Here is a 20,443-nt window from a genome sequence, read left to right as displayed (position 1 = left end):
AGATAATAAACTTATCACCTATAAAATCTTTTGAGCTCAACTGAAATGATGAAAACAAAAACCAGGAAAGCTTTGTGGCTTAGAGCTTGATCAGCTTGAAATTTCAAGAGCAAAAGTTAAGTTTTTCCTTTCCAAACTCATCACATGGTCTTAACAAAAGAGATCTCCTCTCCCTACAAACCCTCTCAAACTCTCACATCCTCTGATCATCAAGGCACATTATTCTGACAGCATTATCTAAATGTTCTCTTGTTCTGTCCTCAGAGCTATTTCCATTCTGTAAGAAATAAGTGACGTGACTTCCTCGCAGTAAAACCTTAATCTCCTAACATCACTGGACCACAGGCTTCATTTTACTGCATGACATTAGCATGATTTCAAACTGAAAACGCTGGTTTCAATTACAAAAACAACGAAAAAATGTCAAAAAGACACATGTCTAAATAGCACAGTAAACAGTGGTGTTGGATGTCGTCGTTTTGGGTTTAATTATTTATTCATTTAAAGAAATACTCAAAATATCTAACCTACAACCATGAAACTGTGTTTCCAGTGAGGTCTGCAGAGTCAAATTTTCAGCTTAATTTGCTCTCTTATGAAGAGCAGCACAAGAGGGACTGGCTCCGCCAGTCAGCTGAGACCTTACCCAGATTGAGAAATGGGTTAGAGGTGTTTGTACAAACATCTTTGCCAGGGAGAACAGCCGCGAACAGAATTTCACTACTCAGACCCTTACACTGTCAATTCTGTTATGCTCTATTTCAGTAAACGCTTAAGCGTAATGAAAACACACTCAATAAATGCAGCTTCCCCAGCTACCCTCTTCTGTGTTCACATGATCTTGGTACTAAAGAGCTGAACGCGCAGTTTGCAGCCTCTACAGAACCAACAACTGCAGCACTGCAGTAGTATCAGGCAGTTACCCAAACCCGCAGCTAAAATAACTTCAGCATTACTTAATGAAAAGCAACAGTGGAAATCAGGTTGGTTTCTTCCCTCCCCATGAATCTTCTTGTATAACAATTTTCTATTTTTCCCCTATCACGTGCAGAGCTCCACAAAGATGTCTTTCTGTTACAACTTACTTAGCTGAGGAGACTATGAGTTGTGAGTCTTTGTACGCTATCAGATAGCTCTGGTTTTCTGGGTTGTGCACAGTGACCTAAAAGGAAGAGGAGAAAGTAATATTTTACTTTTTTTTCCCCTTGAAAGAGAAGCATTCCCTTCTACTCCCACCTCACTTCATTCAGTTCCACATTTCTTGGTTATTATCCAGTGTAAACTTCACTCAGTGTCCAGTATTTCCTTAAAGTTTTCACCTTCTAATTATCACACAAAATTGCAGCAATGGCTATAAACAATCTTCCCTGAGACAGTAAGCATAGAAACCATGTGGCACAATGTTCTGCCACAGCAGAACCCTCAGTCTATATCCAGTGCTCCACAGGTGTGTGTCTGTAAATGTATATAAACATATAACACAGAATACAATTAGATATGTAATGTTGTTTTTAGGACTCCACACCAACTCTACTTCTGAGAGCTTATTATGCATCTGATCATAAAAATAAAGCTTTTCCTTGACTGAAGTTCAGAATCAGGTTTCAGAAGCAGTACGGGTTCTCCTACATTCGCATCAGTGGTCGTGTTGATTTCTGTTGTCACGTTCAAGTTGTAAGGATCTTACCACATCACAAACCACCCTCAAGTTCCATTTTGAATATTCTACCACTAAAGAAAGCTCTTCTACTGTTGCTTGGCAACTCTATCAAATATAAAAGAATAAACTGGATCTGAAAATTTTTATCTCACCTTTCAGAAGATGGGTAAAAACCTAAGTGCTGTGAAGTTTTAAGCAGACACCCTTGAATTAGTACTTGAGCAGTTGTTCATCTTTCTCAGTTTTTAGCTTGCTTTTACGCTATTTTTGAGTCTGATCTTCTATTTTAGTGAAGGAAAGTTACTGCTGAAGCTATTTGCCCTCTGACTTGGGTTTTAATATATTCATTAAGATTCACTGACCTGTACCTGAAACCCAAATGTCACTTTCTGATGTGTGGAGATTTATTTCAGGGCAATTTTCTCTTTCAGTGCTTAGCCAGCTGATTTATGAAAGCAGCAAATTTTACAATATAGATGGATTTATTGTTTGTAAGACAATATTCCCTCTCTAATGATGCGTTATTACCAGACACACACTACAGAGTCAAACTCATGCCTCAAAGACAACATCCATGAACAGCAGCTTTTTGTAGGAACTTAAGCAGCAGCATCAAGTTACATTCAGCTCTTCTCACCAGTAATGAACTGGCAAAGGTGCACACACACACAGGATGGCAAAAGAGATTTCCAAACAAACATTCCAGGAACGCTGGTGAACACAAAGTTAAGAACTTCTATTAAAAAATATTGTGTAAAGATTATTAAAAGAATGTAACATTGAAAAGGTCTGGTTGAGACACAGGAGTTTACAGAAATCAACACATCTGCTCATACTCACACTTTCCAAGACCCGTAAACATCTTTCTGCACCCCATAACGAAGCAACCAATTTCTCTTCATTTTCATCACTGCTTAGGTGATCCACACATTCTTTGACTAAACAACAAAAAGAAGATGTTTTCCACTATCAATAAGAGATCTTCAAAAGTCAAATATACAAACGACGTAACTACTCAGTTGCTACCAACCTTGTTTTACACTTCACTGAACTCTAATCATAGGAAACAATCACAAAACCATGATCAGCATTCTGAAGATTTTCATTGCTCCAAGTAAATTACAAAAAACCCCTGCAATTTTAGCTTTACAAGTTTGTGACTGTTGCCACAATTTACCTATTTTATTTTCTACTGACAATGAAGAGCTTGTACAGCACAACTGGGCTCCTTAACTGTAATGCACTGTTTTGTAGAAGAGAAAAAAGACACAGCACATGCACTCTCCCCACACTTGACAAGTCTGAAACCATGTGCAAGTTGAACGCTTTCATCTCTTCAGTCCTTCCTTTGGAAGCTCTATTAATCTCAAGAATTCAGTTCTACAATGTCCCTTTTCCTATCTGTGAGATGATCCAAAAAACCAAGCCAAGACATATGCTTTAAAATTACAAAGGAACAAAATCCCCGCCATTTCTTCTTGAAGAGCTGATTTCCTCTGTGATATTTCGTTAAAAAAATATCAGGTCTGAAAATAATTCCAGTAAAGGGGATTTTACTCTAGAATAAGCGTGCTGTCTTTGTGTGCTGTTCAGAGATACACAACACAGTAATCTGTATCCTAAGCTTAAGCCATTTTTAATCTCGCACATTATAAGCAACATTATACACACTCCGTTTAACATTAAAACTACTTGCCATCCCAAATGCAACAGATCAGTGTCACTGTTATTTCCAGTGACTTGATATTGAATCGTGTACTTTATTTTTAACATTGATGAGAAAAAAACATTAAGAAAAGCAAACATCTTATTCGGATTCACTAATTTTTCACACAATCAAAGCAGCATCTCCAATACCTTTATCTACAATATGATCAAGACCACCTAGAAGTCGTAGTTCTTCTTTAAACCAGTCCCCAGCTCGTTTGGAGGTGAGAGACAGCAATGTCTCCATTGCCAAATGCCCGGTCTGAAATAGTCAGGTTCCAGAATTAGTGAAATCATCACAGCAGCCGTAGCCAATACATCAAATCAAATCAAACCAAACACATACACGTCATACAAGACCCGTAAAAACAAAGTTCTAGGTTCTACATAGAACCACCAGAGGGAGCAAGAACAGACTGCGAAATAGGCAGATCTAAAACATCACTTGGTGCTGATAAAGAGGTACTTTGCATTTTCAACTTTTCCTTGATTTTATCAATAGCTTAGAAAACGTCCGCAGCCTCCTTTCATCGGTTGCTCTTGTCATCAAAGGAAACAAGTGGAGGAAGGAAATGGACAAGTCAGCCAGGCAGGGAAAAAACACCAAGAAAAGCCGCACTGAACACTGCTTCTCTGGCTCCCAGATCTGCTTCTCATAGAACACCTTTGATTCTAACACAGGTATTCTGTGGTTTTAACTTTTTTTCTTTCATGGAAGAGAGCCATTAAACTAAAACACTGCAGAAAACCTTACTATATTTACGGATTTATTTTATGATTTTTTTTTAAGAAACAGAGGAATACATATCAAAATTCAACAACAGCAAAGGTAAGTTTACTCCCTGCAAATGGAAGTTGAAGAGATTTTAGGTGACTGTCTTAGTCCCCTGCAATGTTTTTAATCACAACGAACACCATTTATAAAGTCAAGACTATAACTTCTTTATCCAAAGGCCTCTAATAAAAGGCAAATGTTTTATTATAAACATATACATACATATAAATTTACACCTGCATCAAAGTGCACTGGAAAACACACAAGCAAATGTGGAGTACTGTAAACTGAATAATTTCATATATGGTACAACAATACAACAATGAAAGGTCAGGGAGAGAGCCATGAGATCTCATTAAAGCTAACTGAATTTAATCGCTCTCAATTTATCGTCTTTCCTTGACACATCTGATTTGTAATGCTTCAAGGAGGGCTGTGCTTATCCTGAGCTGTGCAGCATGTTCCAGGATACCAGCTGAAACAGCTCAGCACCTCCTGGGAAGAGCCGTACTCACCAGGCTTGAGTAAACACCCCATTGTCTTGGGAAACCAAGTTATAAATTCTATGAACCACCCCTCAACAGCTTCATCTGCTTTCCTAGTTTTCAAAATACTGATTTCCAAGGAGGAAAAGAAAGCTGAGGATTAGTCTTGGTAAGTAAGAATTACCACACAAAGTTAGTTCTCATTTTTTTAGGAGCACGCTCTGCAGCACAGTCACTGATGAGCATACAGACACCAACAGCATTTCTCCAGCGTCAATGGAGGTGTCCTTGGTCACGCCAGTGTTGTGGGGGACAAGAGAACACAAGCAGCAGCAAATCTACAACAGGTCGTTGCTCCTGGAGTCAGCAGCACTTCAATTCCCCATCACAGAGGAAACAAAGACAAAGCTGCAATTACTCCTGCAAATGTTTTACCACCTGGGAAACTGTCACCTACTTTTGAATTGCCAACAGCCACTCATCAGGCCTTCTCAGGAGGTAAACTAAACACACAGAGTGTTCTCATCTCATCATGAGGAGATACAAGATCCAAAAAGTCACACTTTTAAAAACTAAGTTAAAAACATACTGCTGAAGGAGATGAGGGTATTTTCAGCAATGGATGAAGAACTTCCCTTCTGAAGACAACCACATGAGAAAGTGTTTTGAGGGAGGAGGGGAGAGAACCTGAAGACAGCGGTTTAACAGAGCCCTAGCTCTCTGCAGCTTTCCCATCCTCTTCAGACAATTCCTTTCACTTTAAAAGGCTGAGCTTGAAAATACTGTAACAGGGCTATCTGAAAGCACGCATAACCTAAGCCAGATTGATAGAAGCTGAATAACAATTCTCCTCAGAGCTCTCAAGGGCTACAACAGACTGTAGTTTAGTTGACTTCCCAAATACCTTCACCATGAATGAAGGCTTAAAGGCCACACAGTCTTTAAAATACGGTGCTCAGTTTTTTGCCAAAGTGCAGTAAGACTTCAAAAAACTCAAAGAGAACATGAATTCATATTTATACTCCTGGGCACAAGAACACAAACAATTTTCAATTCTTTTTTTATTGAAATTATTCAAACTTTGTAACTCTCTTGCTTTTGGGGAAAGCAATCCATTCTATCCAATTTCTATGGCCATTACTAAGCAATTTTAACACTGATGGTTTGAAACATGCTTTACTTAAGCTTTCAGCCTTATGCTGAGAGTGAAAAACAGGATAACCTCTTCCACCAACCAAAGAGAGAAGTCACTTCCGAAGGTTTTCATTATGATGCAGCAGAGAGGAGCAAGCTGCAAACATCAGCTACAGAGGGCTATGCTGACTGACAGGCAAGCACCATTTGCTAACAGAAGGCTAAATTATTCACATTTTATCCTTTTCTAAGCCAGCAAAAAAAACCTGGAACAAATTCATTCCACAGAGACCTCCTTTTCAGTTTCTGGATTTATGTTTTCATGTTCACAGCAGTCTAGAAAACAGAATCCTCAAAAATCAGGTCAGTCTGATTTCTAGATAGTCACAAACACCACTGTGGAAAGAGATGGGCAGTACTGATCATCTTTCTTTGATCTGTGTAAGATTCAAAAAAATGAAGGTGTAATTGGTTAAGCACAAACTGGAGTTACCAAAACATCTGCTGCAATCCTTCTGTTTCTCAGTGGGTATGTCTCAGCCTGAAAAAGCACAGATCTTTTCTTTACTCCCAAAAGATTTGCATTTTTGTTAGCATTTTCTGCCTGTCACCTGGTACAAAACAGAGATTACTTCTTTTATCTCATGACAGGTTATCTATGTGACAGCAGCTTTATCTTCTACATATGAAGTTCATTATTGTTTCAGCTTACCACTGCTACCATCATAAACTGGAAGAGAACCTAACCATCTCATTTGGTTTGCATATATTCTCTAAACACTGCATAGTCTCTGCTTCTAGATGGTGCAGCTGGGAAGTACCACAGTGTTCAACACATTTACAACAATGGCTCGACCATTTTAAGAAATGCCCGAGATGCCTCAGGAAAGAAAAAAAACCAACCATAACAAAAAACCAGCTGAAACCGATGGCCTGTGGTAACACTACTCTTCATTCATGGACAACTTCCCCACGAGACAGAGCCCCTTTTAAGAAATCCTCTCCCTTTAAAACCCCTGCCTAAGAAAACAGGACACAGTGACAGTTCATCAAAACCCAGCAGGTTGGGTTAGATTATGAATATGAGAAATGCTCGAACAGGAGACAGTGGCCTACATGGCTGGATGCTTCAGCCATGAGGAACCTGTACCAGCTGCTCCGTGCTTCATAAAGGGAGCTGTCTTAGATCTTACAGTGCAGTAGATACCCTGGCACCGACAGACTGTGAGCTACGTGAGCTGCCTTTGGTGCCAAACCAGCACTGAAATAAGACACTGATTATACCAGTTCTGAGCTGATCACCACCTAGAGAACAAATTTCATTCTGTGTTGGTATCTTCAGATTATATCATGTGAATTCAGAGTAAGTGGAAAGCAGAGAAAAGAATCTCAAATTCATTCTTCCTTCGCAGATTTCGAAGGTTAGAAAGTGAATGAGCCCCCTATCTGCACATTTCACAGGTTTGCAGGAAACAAGCCTGAAACTGAAAGCTCTGAAACAATTCTCCTTTGTTACCTACCAGAAACTGGTTACCAAGGGTAAGAGTTATGGCATCAGTATTCTCTTCCCCAAAACTCGGCTCCTCCTACTGCTACAAAATACTGAGTTTTCATACCAATTCAGCTGTCTGTTCCATAGCCAGAAATTTTTTTTGGGAAAAAAAAAGAAACTAACTTTCCTAAACTGACAAAAAAAAAGAATAAATCACTAAAGCCACAAAAGAAACTGCCAGCTCAACAACGCAGATCATCTTTTAACCTAATTTACGATGGAACACAATCTGAACTGCAGATTACCGACAGGAGCTGAGACATTACTTGCAGAGATAAAGCTCTCAAAAGCTCACTTCATGAACAATAAATCAGAAGCTTCTCCTGTCAGGTTTAAGTATTACAAGAAAAATGGCAAAAACCTAATAAGAATCTTTAAAACATCAGACAAACGTGTCGTAAGATGTTAAAAAATGAAGATCATACCAACACCTGCTACACTGAAACATGGTGAATGCAAAACCACGTTACTAATTTTTGCCATCTATGACCACTCATCTAGTCAATCTGTCATCAACTCTTTAAATACACTCTTGTAAAAAGACTTGCAACTTACCCTTTATTATTCAAGCTAGCTTGATGCTAGCATCAAACCATGGCCAAACATATTTTTAAACAAACTGTTCGCTCTGTTGCAGCTGAAGACATGTTCATGAAAAACAAGTGTATTTCAGAAAGGAAGGAAAAAAAATCATCCACATCTATAGTAATCAACACTTTGAGCAGAAAGAAGTCATGCTTCTGTAGGACAGTTCTGTTTTTTCTCATGGGAGACCCTACAGCACATTTTGTATTTAACACACAATACTCTTATTTGCATGTAAGAACCCCTGTTGTTTTTGAATGTATATTGGGAAAGAAACAGAGACAAATAGTCTAAAGGTGGTGTTTAAACACATGGGTATTTAAATTGTTACTTGGTTTTAATTGTTACCTTTAGTCACCCTTAGCAAGAGCGCAAGATGAATCAGAGCTGAAGAACACCACAAGTATCCTACTAACAGCTGTTTACAAAGGAAACTTCCCATTTCAAATAGCAGAATACTTACAGTGCAGTCATATGTACATAGAAGGCAGACAAAATGTCATGACTCCTTTGCTGGGAGATATGAAAGTAAGGATGATGCTCACAAGCTCCATTTTATTAAGCATTCCACTACCGACAAGGCTTTCAAATAAAAGTATGATACCCACCGTGATGTTTTCGAGATCAAGATGTTTGTTGTGAACAGTTTCACAGAGCCTTCGAATTTTTTCCTTAATTTTATTCATGTCTTTTTCATTCAGCAGCTTGGCAGAAGAAGCATCTTGCTCCAATTCCAAAAGCCGAATCATCAGATCTAGACTAGCTCTGTCTAAATCCATGTTCAAACGATCTCTACTCAGGATGTACATTAGAGCTGCTGTGCAAAGGGACAAATTCTTGGGTTGGGAGAGGAAAGAAAAAAAGTTAGTTTTTAGTAATCATGTTAAGCAGACCTGTTACAATTTTTAATAAACAGGCTGAAGATTTAAAAAAGAGGAGTCTGAGAAGTCCCAATCTACGCTAGCACTTGCACGAGTACTTACAGTTGTACACAGATTCCTTCTAGGAAGTTATTAATGCATTCTCCTAACCAATACAACTGAGACATAAAATCACATAACACAATTGCAAAACTCTAGTAGAAAATCAGGAGTTTCTACTTTTAAGGGACTTAGTACTGCAGACAGAGTAACAGTAACGCAGGTAACAGTACTGTAGAAGAGACAGGTGGCAGGGCACCAAAGTGAGAAACCACACAGTACGTGGTGAGGTAGGTGAACGTTCTGGTTCGATGGGATCAGCACCAGAAAATACATCATGGGGACAGCATTTGCATGTGAAGGGGGGTGTGGAGGGGAAGAGAGCCTGGTGACACACACTCCAATTCAGCCAAGCAGGTCTGCCAGTCAACAGTTTACCCAAACCTTTACAGCATGAACATATTTAATTTCCAGGGAAATTCTGTTTTTTGGAAGTAGCCAGAGCATGAAACAGCTTCCCTCCTGCCCTGTCCCCATCAGTCCTTAACAAGTAAACGTTATTATCTTGACCAGCCCTATCTTACACAGAAATGGTGGATAGGGACCTCTCACTGGCTAAAGAATACTTGATCCTTCGAGAATTCAACTCTGTCTTTGTGAGGATCCAGAAAAGCAAAGGCAGAAGGTGACTGTCAAGAAAGGACAAACGACACTGAAGAGAGCAGAGCAAAGTTAGCTGTCCCTACTAGTGCCGCAAGTACCGCACTCGCACCAAGAGACCCATCTGTCCAGGTGAGCTTCAAGTCACAGTACACAGCTATGGTCTGTCTTTTTCTGTATGAAGTAAGTTAAAAACGGAGACAGACTAATTCTGGGATGTGAATGCTGTACACTTCAACAGGAAAGAGGAGAATTTCAGTGTCATAGCAGATTAACATCATGAGTTCAGCCAACCACCAAAGCAATCATTAGCTTCTTCTGCTTAGTTTAGAAGTACTAATAATACTTGGTCATACGAAGCAGTATCAGCATTTCTAAAACAGGATCAGGCAGTTGACAGCCTATCAAAAGCTGTTAAAACTCCTTCCTGTCTGAGTCCACGAAACCCTTGGGTGAACCAAGACTAATTTGACTAACTACCAAAGATGCATTTGGAATACTGAACGAAGGAAGCAAGAGTTTCCAAATCTACATTTCCTTTCATGAATACAGTCTCAAAACACAGGTTAGTTAAAAACAAAATAAAAAATAAAAGCCTTTGCTGTGAATGTCACTACTCCAGCCTTGTCAGATGTAAGGCAATAAAGCAAGCTATGAGGCTTGTCAACCTCGACAGGGTATACATTGCTTTCTCATTTTTTCTATTAAATGTCTCCAATAAACCTTGCAATTTCACTATTTTAACTATAAAAATTGTGTCCCCTGGATTTACTTGCAACTGGTTTAAACCATGAGAAATTCCAGGTTCCTAGAAGCCGACTGCTCGTTCAGAATGGCAGTTATGAAAGCAGGATACAGGAGCACGCGCAGAGGAAACAATGGTTACTCTGCCAACCACTGCTCTATGCTCACTGTTCTATGCCTATTTTCTAGTGCCCAGCACCACCTACCAGAAATTTCTGGTTAAAAAAAAAAGGCTTAAGCCCCTCCAAGGAGTTTCTGTCAACTATAACACATGCAGCAGTTAACAGAAGGAAAGTGCAGAATTTATGATCTGGGCTGCCAATATTTAGACATTTCAAAAAGTCAGACATTGTTCTTAGATCTTTACTCAAATGCTTTACAGACACTCCGAAGTCTGATAAGGTCACTCACACTCATTTATAAGCCTCTGTACCTGGCCCTTGCCTGCCCCAGGCCCTTCTTTGCAGTCCAACCAAATTCCTGTTACACAGACTCATGGTTCTCTCTACCCATAAGCTCTGTCAACTCTTCCTCAGACTGTCCACCCAGGCTTTAAGATACTTAAATGTGATCAGACAGGACCCAAGAGGGGACCAAGACATTATGCAGAAGGTTTCAGGCTGCAGGAAGACTTCCAAAAAACCAAAAAGGAGTGGAGCAGGGCAACGTGGTTTAATCTTGAATATACATTCTGAGCTGAGAATGAGGGGAAAGTGGTTAGTGCAACTCGCTTTCGATCAATATCCTAAAAACAACCCAAACCAAACTAAACAAACCACATCACCACCCACACAACCAAAAAACCCAATCACACCCTCTAAACCCCATCCTTATGGACTGAAGTAGTGGAGCCAGTTTTTTGTGTTTGTTCCAAATGCAGCCTGCTTCCAGACAACAGTGGAGAGGAGAAAAAAGTAAAATATGAAGAATTTGTTCTGGACAGAAATTTGATGGCATACCTAACTATGGAGCTGCACTCCATACTTGTACAGAATTCAGGAAAACATCCCAGTGAACATACACTCCAGAAACAGCAGACCATTTACACCCACTCTCATCCTCGTCTTCCCTTGCTTCTTCTATTTATATCCCAGCTTGTGGGAACAGATGGTTATTTTCTAGGGTTCAGCACTACATTTAATGCACTTTTCTTTTTTTTTTTAATTATTCACATGCTGAAGACATTACAAAACCACATTTCTGTGCTCAGCTACTGACAGCTATAATGAAAATATATTTTTTTATTTTAAAAATTAATGATACTCCGAAACTTTTAGAGCACAGCTGAAGAGACAAAGTCAGTTAAAAACTGAAACTGTAGCTTAAAAACAAATCAACAAATAAGTAATTTTCATGTAAATATTCTGGGGCATAGCTCAGCAAGATAACTGGTTATTTTGTTTTCCTTGGTGGTTAAAAAAATACCTCTTATCTTGCAGAAATGGAAGAGTCTCCTACTCTCTCTGTCTATTCCACTGTCTCAGCACAGTCAGTGCAGCCTAAGCTCACATTTGTTTCCATTAGCAGTGTTATTGTGGCACTTCTCCCATCTTCAAAATACTTTAAAGAAAATATTAACAGAATAACTGTATTTTTTCCACTTTCTTTATTCATCTTACATGGATTTGAGCCACACAAGCAAAGCCTAGTGCAATTTATTACTGAGTTACTTTGCTCTGAGATATAGTGGAAATTTCTATTCATTTTGAAAGAGTTACAAGTTTAGTGAAATAATGAGTGGATGAAAGGGCAGCACAAAAAGCCAGTGAGCTTATACAGAGGTCATCATTGAAGCACATACTGTCAGCAGTCAGAGCACACATTGCAGCATTTACTAATAGCAGTTTGATAAAACAGTAATTTTATAATACTGTGTAACCTGTACCAAGAATGCACTGTAACTATATTAAAACAATAGCTACCTCTTTTTTTCCTGAGAACAGGGAGCATTTCATCAAATACACTGAAGATAGTGAATATAATCAATGCTTTTTGTAAGTGCAGACTAATAATAGCATGCAATTTCCTTTTGAACTGCGTGTGCTAGTTCTTTTGAAAAAGGAGGAATAATGGTAACTGGTAAAAGACAGCCGAAAATACACCGAGAGAGCTTGTGCACCTTCCAAGGGACTGTAGCTGTCCTTTGCAGATCTCCTGCAACGCAGTGGTGGCAACTGTCCTAAATAGCACGACCACACTTGATTCTTCTAGTATCACTTGGCACTAATTTGACAGCTCACAAAACAATGAATGCATTGGACCTGCTCCCTATGTTTTACAGTTAGCCATTGCTCATCTTTGAGGGAGGTGGAAAATGGGCTATTGTTCTAAACCAGGTACTTAAAGCTGCACAGCTTCTCCCCCCACCCACAGTAAATGTCAAATACAATCTCTTAAATGTCTATTTCTGTGGGTGCAAAGTTTCCTCCTGCATTGTCTGTCATTCTTCTAGAGCTATTAAACACAAGTAATAAAACCTGACTGGATATACAAATCTACTACCCACTTCAAGTAATATTTCCTATGTTCAGTTTTCGTACCAATACCTCAGGGGATGCCCCACAGAGGCACAGTTTCCAACCACTGGAAAAACAGCATCATCCCCAGGAAGCATTTTCTATCACAGCTGCATTGAACCTGTGAACCGGTAAGGAGAAACACCCAAACTGCTTTACTTTTCACTCAGGCCATGTTACTGTTAGTACTTTAAATTCACCTTCCCTAGATTTATCACAGAACACTGCATGGACTCAGGGCACCCTACGAGTGCAGCTACAGCACTGCCCAAGGAGACTGGAGCAGGACATGAAAAGTGCCCCACAACAGCTACAGAAAAGGAGAAAATTCACAAACAAGCAAGTCCAGAGACCAGCATTTACAGCCATCTTTAAGGAGAAAGGATTCCTTTCAAGGGTATTTTATTTTTTTATAACTACAACTATAAAACTATTTGAAAAAGCTTAGAGAAGATAGCAAATAGCAGTCCAAAGCACTGCCTGTTTTCCTAAAAAGCTTAATTTTTTTTTTAAAGAATTTCCAAACTCAGAAGCACATGAACAGTGGAAGGAGGACTGATTACTGGAACACAGGTGCTCTTATTTTTCATTTCACTATGGATTTGTAAAATGGAGCCACTGATCCCAGACGCACACCACACAGGATGCTTGACCTTGAATTACGTGTACACAGAATTCACACAAAGCAGACAGGCATCAAACTTCAACTAAACACACAATGAAACCATACCTGATGGTGCTGGGAATCATCCAGTGTTTTGAAAACCATGGCTACCATCCCATGCGCTCTCAGATGCATTCGGAAGCTGGGCATGGCGCACTTTGTCGCCAGGCTGATTACACTAGAGAGAATTCATTCTGCATTAGAACAGCTCAAAGGAACACATCCACAAGAGTGGCAGAAACAAGTCTTCAAGATGTGACTGACCTCAGATGTACACCTCAGACCCTGACACGCTCTGCTGGGATGTTTCTGCTAAAATTTGTATAGGGCAAGTTTGTAATTGGTGAACAGGGCAGCATTTTATCCAACAGTTGCTTACCAGCACCAAACTATGTCTGCTTTGTTTTTAAGGTTGGCTAAAAACAGGATTCAAAAGGGTACCCTGAACTTGCTGCTTTCAAACTGAAGTAGAAATAATTTCAAGTAGTTAAATAGGAAGTAAAATGTTCACGGATTAAGCACAAAGCTCTGATTAAGAGGGACAGGAGAACTTATTATGGATCAAGGCATTACAAGAAATTATAAATGTGAGCTTCCACTGCGGTCTACGTTATCTAATTGAGTGATTAGCCCTGCTTATGCCTGACTGTATCGTTACAAAAAAACAAACATTTTAAAAGTTCTTGCTACATTTCCAGTTGATGGAAACACTACAGATTTCAGGAAAAATCCGACAAATACATTGGTCTAATCAACGATCGGCATAACAGTTCTATTTTACAAATGGAGGTTTCCCCCCAGTTGTATTAGCAGGCTGTCTGCCATTTCTAGCACAGAGCAACATACAGAATATTAAAAATATATCGCTTTTAAATGTGGAGTAATGTGGGAGTGATTCTGGAATCAGGTCTTCTTCCATGACTACTGAGGAATCTTACTGTGGAAGACTCATACATTATGGTGTTTAAAGAACAAGTGGTCTTACACCTCTTGCTAACCACACCAGCACCAGTTAGAGCTTACCTACCAGCTTCTGATTCTTTTACATCTATTCCTATCCTTAACATTGATTTCCTTTGGAAAAACACTTTTTCTTTTAATTTGTTAACTGAAAGAAAGAAATGTTTATGGTGTTTATACAAGTTACATTCCATGATACAAATCTGGAAAGTAAAAGGTCAGTTTAAGATCTTGGGAAGCTTGTCATACAAGCTAATTAAGTGCACTCAATATGAAAAACACTCCTAGACTGTCATTATGGTATTAATTTATTCTTCCCATAATGTACATACAAACTGGATAAAAGGTTTGTTGTGTTTACACTGCAACAACATTTACTGCTAGTTTTTGAGAAACATGAATACATTTTTCAAATAGCTCTATGAAAGGTGGATGAAGCTTTTCCTCATCCACAGCCAAGTCTCAAGTAAGGTGTCCTCATCACCTGTCTTCTGTGCGTACAAGTTTCTCCTCCTCTACCATTTTAGTTTTGCTAAACGAAGAGGAATATTTACAAGAATATGTAATATATAAAAATATATATAAAAAGACTATTATATGGCTACAGAATATAATTCTTAGTACTTTTACGTCCAGAGAATGGACACTAATATTAAGTCATAATGTTTTTCCAAGTAAGACTACCACTTTTGATACTAACTTCACAGCAATGTGTAACTTGAACATTGAGTGCAATGAGTACTTCAAGACAACTCAGGGAAGCTTCCAAACAATAACTGAAGCCGCAGTACTTCCAGTGGGTGCTGGCTATGTTATTTCACAACAGAATACAAAGAACGGGTGGTTGAAGTTAAACAGCATCTCAAAATCACATCAGTTCTAGATTACAGCCAGCAAACGTTCAAGTCTTAGGGATTTTATTTTAGAATTGAATCTTGCATTGAAAAACAGAAACAACATCGCACATAAGATTGCACTAAACAGAAAAGTTACATTTTTTTTTTAATTTATGAGCAAGGAAAACAAGTGTGTTGATGATCTCGCTTGCTGTACAATTTCCTATTTCATCTTCTCACTCGTACTATTTTTAGTTATTCATGACACACAATCTTGACGATTATTATCAAATTTTATTCTTTTTAGCTGAAGTGCCAAGTAACGACCCAAACAGTATTTTAAAACACGGTCACTCCCCTGATGAATATTTAATTCAACGTACCTTTTAAACATAAGTTCAATGCTTTACATGAAGATATCTTACCTAAGGCAACGTGTGTTTAGGGGCTGATTGCTCTTCAATCCACTTAGCAAGTACTCAATATCATCTGTGAACTCTTGATTTTCACCAAATTCCACTACATCGTTGAAGTGCTTTACATGCTGAACAACAGTGTATAACTGGAAGAGACAAATATTTTGACCTAGGTAAGTTGCTCTTGGGATTAATTATAGCCTTAACAAGTACAGCTTAAAATCTATTCAGTTTTGAGTGCAAGGAAAATTAAGAAGTTAATGAAGGCCATTCAACTATTTAGATAGAAATATCTAATAGGAAAGCCAAATTTCATTTTGACACTGTTCCTTCAGTATTTAGGATTACCAACAATTCTTTATCTTAAAAATTTGTGAAGAATACTTACTTCTTTGTCTTCTTTCCTACATTTCAATGCAGTTACTATCTCTTGATAGGGCTGAGTAGGTATTGTCACAGTTTTTATCACTTTGGGAGGTGGTGCAGGAGCCTTAAAAACTCCATCATCTTTATGAATTGCCTCCTTTGAAGATAGCCTTACCTATTAATAAGAAAGTGCTAAAATGGGCAGATGTTTTGAGCACGTAAACATACACTAAATACATCAGGAAACAGTACAGGCGTGCAATCGTCAAATTCACATTTTGGGACTATTTAGTCCTTGCCTCACACTACCAAGATTTACCTAAGCTGTGTGATAATGCACCTACTCTTAAAAAACCAAATTAATATGTCAGAAATCATATTCATTTTTAAAGACAAAAACCAGTTCTAAGAAGTCAGGAAAGCTCCAGTGGGAACTCTGAGAACAAATAAGAAAAATAAAAGTCCTTTACACTCATTCCTTAAGCTTTGGGGTAAGTAAAGCCACCACGTTCAGTGTTTAAAAACAATTATTTGTTGATACAGATGAGTATCTTACCCCTTACACTGGAGCTTCCAGGATTGACTAAGTTGGGTACCACACTGAAGCACCATTAAGTACCATACCCAGTGCTCTGGATATCAGCACAGCATTGAGCAAAGTCTGTCTCAGCACAGCCCAAACTGAAAAACCGTGCCTACTGTTGTCACCTCTAACTACTGGAGGCCACCGCGCTACTGCGCTCAGGGTGTAGCTGCCAGAAAACCAACCTCTCCAACCTGATACTACAAACTGTATTCTACCTGTAGGTAGAAGACTGCCAATATAAATTTTGTAGCACCATGAAAATTGCCATCCAGAGAAATAAGAGAGGCATGGTGTGTACCTCAACAGGTAAATCCATGGTAATGTTCATACACTGGCGTTACTCATGTTTGTGTTATCAAATATTTGAGGAACAACATACTGTAGCATGAAATACAGCAAAACCTATTCTGAACTGACAACAGGCAGCAGAGAACTTGATGTTACGTCTAGAGTAACTGCTGACAGGTTTCCAGCCATCTCAGGCAAGCAATCTCCTCAGCATTAGTTAGTTAAATGTCAGCTTATCTTCAGATTACATTTTGGCACAAATTCAGATGTGAAGACAAACTACAGAAAATAAGGCAGAGACCTCCAAATGCTAAAAGTTTAAGTGTCAACGCCAGTGGTCATTTACTCACCCTCAATCTCTAAGTAACATCAAGTACTTAGTTTCCTTGCACAGAAAAGAAGAGTATTTTTTTAAAGTTTAACTGAAAAAAAAGTAGAATTAACACGCAGGCACGGAGGATGCATTAACTGTTACTCACTGCAGGGGATATTCTGAGAGAAAGCCTTCTTTTGTGCATTGCACATTGACAGACAAAATTAAAATATAAGCCAAGAGAACCTGCTACATTGACAGAGTATTCTTTACACCTTGCCTCTATCACTGTGCAGCATTTTCCGTATCTGCTTATGCAGGCTCCAGTGGTGAAATGCTAATAAACCACAGGGAAAAGCTGGTTTAGAGCACATACTGTGGAGGATTCCGGTTTTATTGGTCTGTGAACACAGGAGATCCACTCAAGTATCTCATCCATGTCTTGGTTAACAGAATCCCCTTTAAAGCCAATTCAAGGCAGCTTGGAGAGGCCATAAGAAAGAGTACTTGGCATAAGCAGCTTGCACGCTAGGGGTTTCTCACCATAAATCTAAGACAAATTTATCCAGATCTTCAGGTAACAAATCTCTGAAGAAATTAAAGAGGCAGGATCACCTGCTCAGGGATTACCTCTGAAGACATGGGTCAAGGCTCACTTGTAACTCTTAAATCTTAGTCATACACACCTACATCATGGTTTAAAACAGTGGCTGAAGTAACTTCAAATGTATATGGTAACATGAGGAGCAGATGCAAACTAATTCCCCTAACTGGTTTGTTCAGCCAGTCCTCTGCCATACTCCTGGATTGATATTTTGACGGCTCCAGTTACAGGGTGGGAGTTTGACGGCAGACAAAATGGCTTGTCTGACTAAGAACGATCCAGACGTTTTCTTAGCCTGAAGAGGACACATTCAAATTCTGTCTGAGAAGACTCAGACAAAATCTGCCTTTAACTTAGAGAGCAGAGTATTTCACAAAAATCAGTACTAAGATAAAGATTCAGGAAACAACAAAAGCTTCAGCTCAAACACGCATAATTTAAGTAGACAGTGGGGTTTAGGAGAGACCCAGGACTGAAATTCCTGCTCTCTCCTCAAACACGAGTGGCAATGGTTATTTCAAAGTGAGTCATCCGCATTTTTCAGGCAGTGCAGTTAACACTGAAGGAAGGCTGTTCAGAGCACTGCGAGGATGCAACCAAAACCAACCATAAATCAAAGAGGAGCCAATATAAGAACACTACACACAAGTGGAATTGAAAAAAAAACAAACAAACTGAAACTGGTGACAACAACAAAAGCTGAAGACTTATCACTGCAAGCGTATCTATTTTCCCATTGTCTGTTCTCAGGCAAGTACTCTACGCAAGGCACCAAATACAATGAAGTTTATTTGCAACGTACAATGCTCATCATCAGTAACAACTTTTACACACACAGAAGGTCAAGACCTTGAATTCTCAGGGTCTCAAAAGACTGAAAAATCATTTACCTTAAGCCTCCAAACAGTCACTGATTTTTGAACAAACAAGTGACTTCAAGAACTGTTTTCACCTCTTACCTGCTTTTTGCAGACATGCATGTATCTGTTACTAGCATTTCTGGCTGTATACTGAAAGCTTTGTTTCTTTCACACGGTCTTAAGACTCAAGTCAGCAATTCACAATACTTTGCTCCATTAGAAAGGAAAAATGAATGAAATATCTTTTAAAAAGCTTTTTCTTTTTGCCCTGCAACTTGCTGATTTCTATGGGTATTAGCAAGTTAACCCTAGGGGTCCACAGTTAGAAAGCTTAACTTCAGCAGATTGGGAACACGACATGACTGAAGTATTCTTTTGTATCTGTATATTGGAGTGACATGGCAGATCCCACTCTAGAGCATTTCCACTGACAATTTCTTTCCTATCAAATACCCAATAGCTCACATCACAAAGTGGACTTCATTCTGAATTACTGTGACATGACAGGATACCAAAAACTTATGTTTCAAGAAATATCAGTGAATCTTAAAAGATCTACTAAACGTGAGAACAGTCAGTCAGTCTACTTACTGGGACACTGGGAGTTTTCAATGTCGGTGGTGCGGACAGAGCCTCTGATTCTGGCTGGTTCCAGTGTCTAGCATTATATACAGCCTTTGTGGGAGACTAAAACATAAAAATAGAAGTGAGTTTTAAGCAAATCTACCGGTACTTCCTATATATTTCAAAAATTACTGTAGCAATAAAATAGCCAAACAAGTAAAATGACTTTTATTTTTCCCCTTCTGTCTTCCCAGCAACACAAGCTCTCAATATCAGCAAACCCGACAGGCTTTGAAGCACCTGACGGTTTCAAAGACACACAGACCCATTCAAATAGCAAAAGACACGACCTGTATGTATTTCTACAATTGCTCAGTTTTTCTCCTTTTAAAGTTTACTCAGAGGAAAGGTCTGCAGCCTTCCTACGGACAAAACCAGACAGCCACAGGAGAAAAAAACAAGTTAGCAAACACCGTATGAGTAGAAAGTATGAGGAGTTCAGAATCAAAATGTTCAATTGATGTAAAGTTTAATGCCCAGAGGAACAGAAAGCACTCAAATTAAATGCCTTAACCCATATTAATAAATGAAGCAGCTTTTTTGTTCTTTCTGCTCAAAAACGTATCAAGGCAAGTCAAAATACATCAACATTTATTACCCTTGGATTTTGGGAAATACAACAGAATTCATAGAGGAAGTAAAGACAGAACTACATTTCCAGCATCTGACCTTACCGATCCGACTGGACACCAATACTGCAGACTAACCACACCACTGCAATTGTCACCACTTCCCAACATGCCACGTATTCTGTAAACTGAGTAACTGCATACCTCCGCACACACACCTCTATAGCATTTTAAACGTGTTTAAAAATATGCTAAAGATAGTCGGACATTAAAAATTTTCTGTCAAAATATAACGTATTAACTATTTAAAACAGACAGTGGTGCAAATACAGCCCACAGAGGGGCTTCCTGTAGCAAACCCAGCAGTACCAGCTATGGATTGAGTATCATTTTATGAAGTGTAAGAAGGCTTTGCCATGTCAACAGCTACAAAGTAGATTTTGGAAGTCAAGAGCTTCTGTGTTACTGTTAAAACTCGACTGTGCTGCATCCTGCCACTCTTTACAAGAAAGGCCTGAGAAAACTTCAAAAAATAGCAGCAGAATGAAAATCTCAGCTCTGAGCTTTCAGAGCCCAAAAACCCTGTCAAGCACTAAATCACTTTTGTTTCCAGACAAGA

The 20,443-nt window shown here is 38.9% G+C and overlaps 1 protein-coding gene across 1 annotated transcript in view; it reads right to left on the bottom strand.

The window, feature by feature from the left end:
• Positions 1–20,443, bottom strand: part of WAPAL (wings apart-like homolog (Drosophila)) — a gene marked incomplete at its 5' end in the record, with an annotated part of 41,556 nt that overhangs the window by 6,819 nt on the left and 14,294 nt on the right. The window contains 8 exons of the mRNA XM_010194456.1: positions 1,086–1,162; positions 2,501–2,598; positions 3,518–3,629; positions 8,507–8,734; positions 13,469–13,580; positions 15,624–15,760; positions 16,003–16,155; positions 19,223–19,318. Of these exons, the coding sequence (XP_010192758.1) occupies positions 1,086–1,162; positions 2,501–2,598; positions 3,518–3,629; positions 8,507–8,734; positions 13,469–13,580; positions 15,624–15,760; positions 16,003–16,155; positions 19,223–19,318 (1,013 nt within the window). The remainder of the gene's footprint in view (positions 1–1,085; positions 1,163–2,500; positions 2,599–3,517; positions 3,630–8,506; positions 8,735–13,468; positions 13,581–15,623; positions 15,761–16,002; positions 16,156–19,222; positions 19,319–20,443) is intronic.

This window comes from Mesitornis unicolor, unplaced genomic scaffold, assembly GCF_000695765.1.
Source record: "Mesitornis unicolor isolate BGI_N332 unplaced genomic scaffold, ASM69576v1 scaffold26901, whole genome shotgun sequence".
Lineage (NCBI taxonomy): Eukaryota > Metazoa > Chordata > Aves > Mesitornithiformes > Mesitornithidae > Mesitornis > Mesitornis unicolor.
This window is presented reverse-complemented; position numbering and strand designations above follow the sequence as displayed.